This window comes from Caenorhabditis briggsae (genome assembly GCF_000004555.2).
Source record: "Caenorhabditis briggsae complete genome, chrX, whole genome shotgun sequence".
NCBI classification, from domain to species: domain Eukaryota; kingdom Metazoa; phylum Nematoda; class Chromadorea; order Rhabditida; family Rhabditidae; genus Caenorhabditis; species Caenorhabditis briggsae.
Genome location: NC_013491.2, coordinates 14,067,878 through 14,069,908, shown reverse-complemented (window position 1 = coordinate 14,069,908; position 2,031 = coordinate 14,067,878). Strand labels below are relative to the sequence as shown.

The 2,031-nt window shown below is 40.5% G+C and overlaps 1 protein-coding gene across 1 annotated transcript; it reads right to left on the bottom strand.

The window, feature by feature from the left end:
- Positions 1-260: 260 nt before the first annotated feature.
- On the bottom strand, positions 261-503 carry CBG27854 (the record flags this gene model as incomplete). The annotated part of the gene is made up of 1 exon (XM_045240067.1): positions 261-503. The coding sequence occupies one exon, from the start codon at positions 501-503 to the stop codon at positions 261-263; it is 243 nt and encodes an 80-aa protein (XP_045097852.1).
- Positions 504-2,031: the final 1,528 nt, after the last annotated feature.

Sequence of the window (2,031 nt, the reverse complement as noted above, 5' to 3'; positions counted from 1 at the left end):
TTGCACCAACATTTTTCAATTGCCAAATTTTCGAAACCTTCTTGAGGTAATTGAGATTTAAAAAAATGAACGTTATGAGTGGTGGCTCCATGAATACGATGATTATGTATCTTCAAAGTTATTCCGAGAACTTTTGTGAGTACATGGAACATGACCAGTTGTATAAGACGACAGATATAACCATGTTTCTTGAAACGTCGACGTGAGCCTTATGTGCCGTTTATTCAATTATCGCTGCTCATATATCTTCCTTGTCGTCCTTACATCATCATCAACTTCTTCTTCCTTCCCATCACATCCCATCCTAGTTCTTCGTAGGGTTCTGCCTTCTTTGTTGACCACAAAACTCTACTTCTTCCGCCTTTTTCACGGTCAGCCATCCAGGGCAAACGAAGGAAGAATCTCGTCGCCCACGGACCAATTGCTATTAAGACAAGCATCTGTGCATTCATATTCCTCTTGCCTCCAGTTTTCCAAATTTCTTCCCCTCTATGTTTCTCCATCCCCGTTTTCCCGCCATTCAGCTTATGGATTGAAATCGCTTGTGTTTCGCTTCTTGTGAATGTGGTGTGTTCTACTGGAGAAGAAGAAGAAGAAGAAGAAGAAGAAGTCAAAGGGTCGAGTGTTCGTTATGTATTTCGAATGTGTGGGGTGACAGATTTAGCGGTTTGAAGGCAGCAAGTGGTGGTGGTGCTAGTTCACTTGTTTCCGGATTTTATTGAGCTTACGCGTTTTGGCAATTCTATTTCCGAATAAGTTCGAATAATTGAAATGAATAGGTGGATCCTACTGATTGTTATACGCTTCAAATATTTATTTTGACTGTTTTTATCTACCTTTTAGTAGAAATCAACGAACAAACTCAAAAAAATTTGTGAGTTCTCAAAAAAAGTTTTGATTAGAAAGAATAATGCAAATCTCAGACACGGCAAAAATTAAAGGACATTACAGAGTTTCTGATTTTTCAACAAAAAAAGCATTTTTGTGACACTTCTGGCTTTCGCGCCTTCAACGCTTTTTAATGGATTCGCTTCTTATTATTCATTGCTGTTCAAAGGGCCACGTCAATCTAGATTTCATTTCCAAGCTTTTTGAAAATCGTTAGGGCAGACTGATAGAGAGATGCAACTTCGTTCATTAATTCTAAGAATGATTAAGCGTACGCCATAACTTCTAACTTTTCAAGGTTTTGATAGCACATTTGGGGCCTATTCCGTTTCGAGTTGGTACCATAAACAGATGAATATTCAACTGTTGCCAAGTCCTGCTTTTGAACTGTTTCCTGCAAAATCTACCAAACTTTATTACTCCTCCTCGATCTAAGCTTGTTGTCATTGTAATGTGGGAACGAGAAACACAAGGGGTTTGGGGGAAGAATCCATGCAGTCCATGCTAGCTATTCATTCACCCCAAAAATTTTCTCCTTTTTTCTACCCTTCCTAGTTTTCGTATTCTTCCTTCTCGTCGCTTCCTTTCTTTATTTCTCGAGAGAAACATTTCTACTTCTTCTACTTCTTCTTCTCGCCCCTCTATCGCGCAGCAGTCCAAATGACCTTTGTGTCGGTATGTGGGACGGCTAGTTTGCACTTGGAGGAGCGTCCCTGCGACGGAGTTCATAAAATTGTAACTAGATGTTCAAAATTTTTGTTTCACCGTCGCTTTGATGAAACCGTTTGTGTGACTTGGCTAGTTTCAAGGCCTTGTGGAAAACTTCAATGATCATGATCCTTAAGGCTTTGATTTCGGTTTTTTCATGGGTTATCTGGACTGCCTGAAACGGTTTTTTGAAGCTACTAATGTCTTCCCAGCTGTCCGAAGAATCCGAGAGTTTTCTTTTTCTTCCTGGTGTTTTCGGTTTGTTTGCAAACTGTAAAATGTGCCTTGGCGACTACGCCGCGACGATTTTTTGCCGCCGGCTGGTCGGCCCCAATGCACTCAACGCCCGCATCTTTTTTTCTAGTCGAATGGCTTAGCAATCGAGAAACAGTCATTCGCATGTTACAGTTTATGCTGGACAGTGTTCTTCAAACT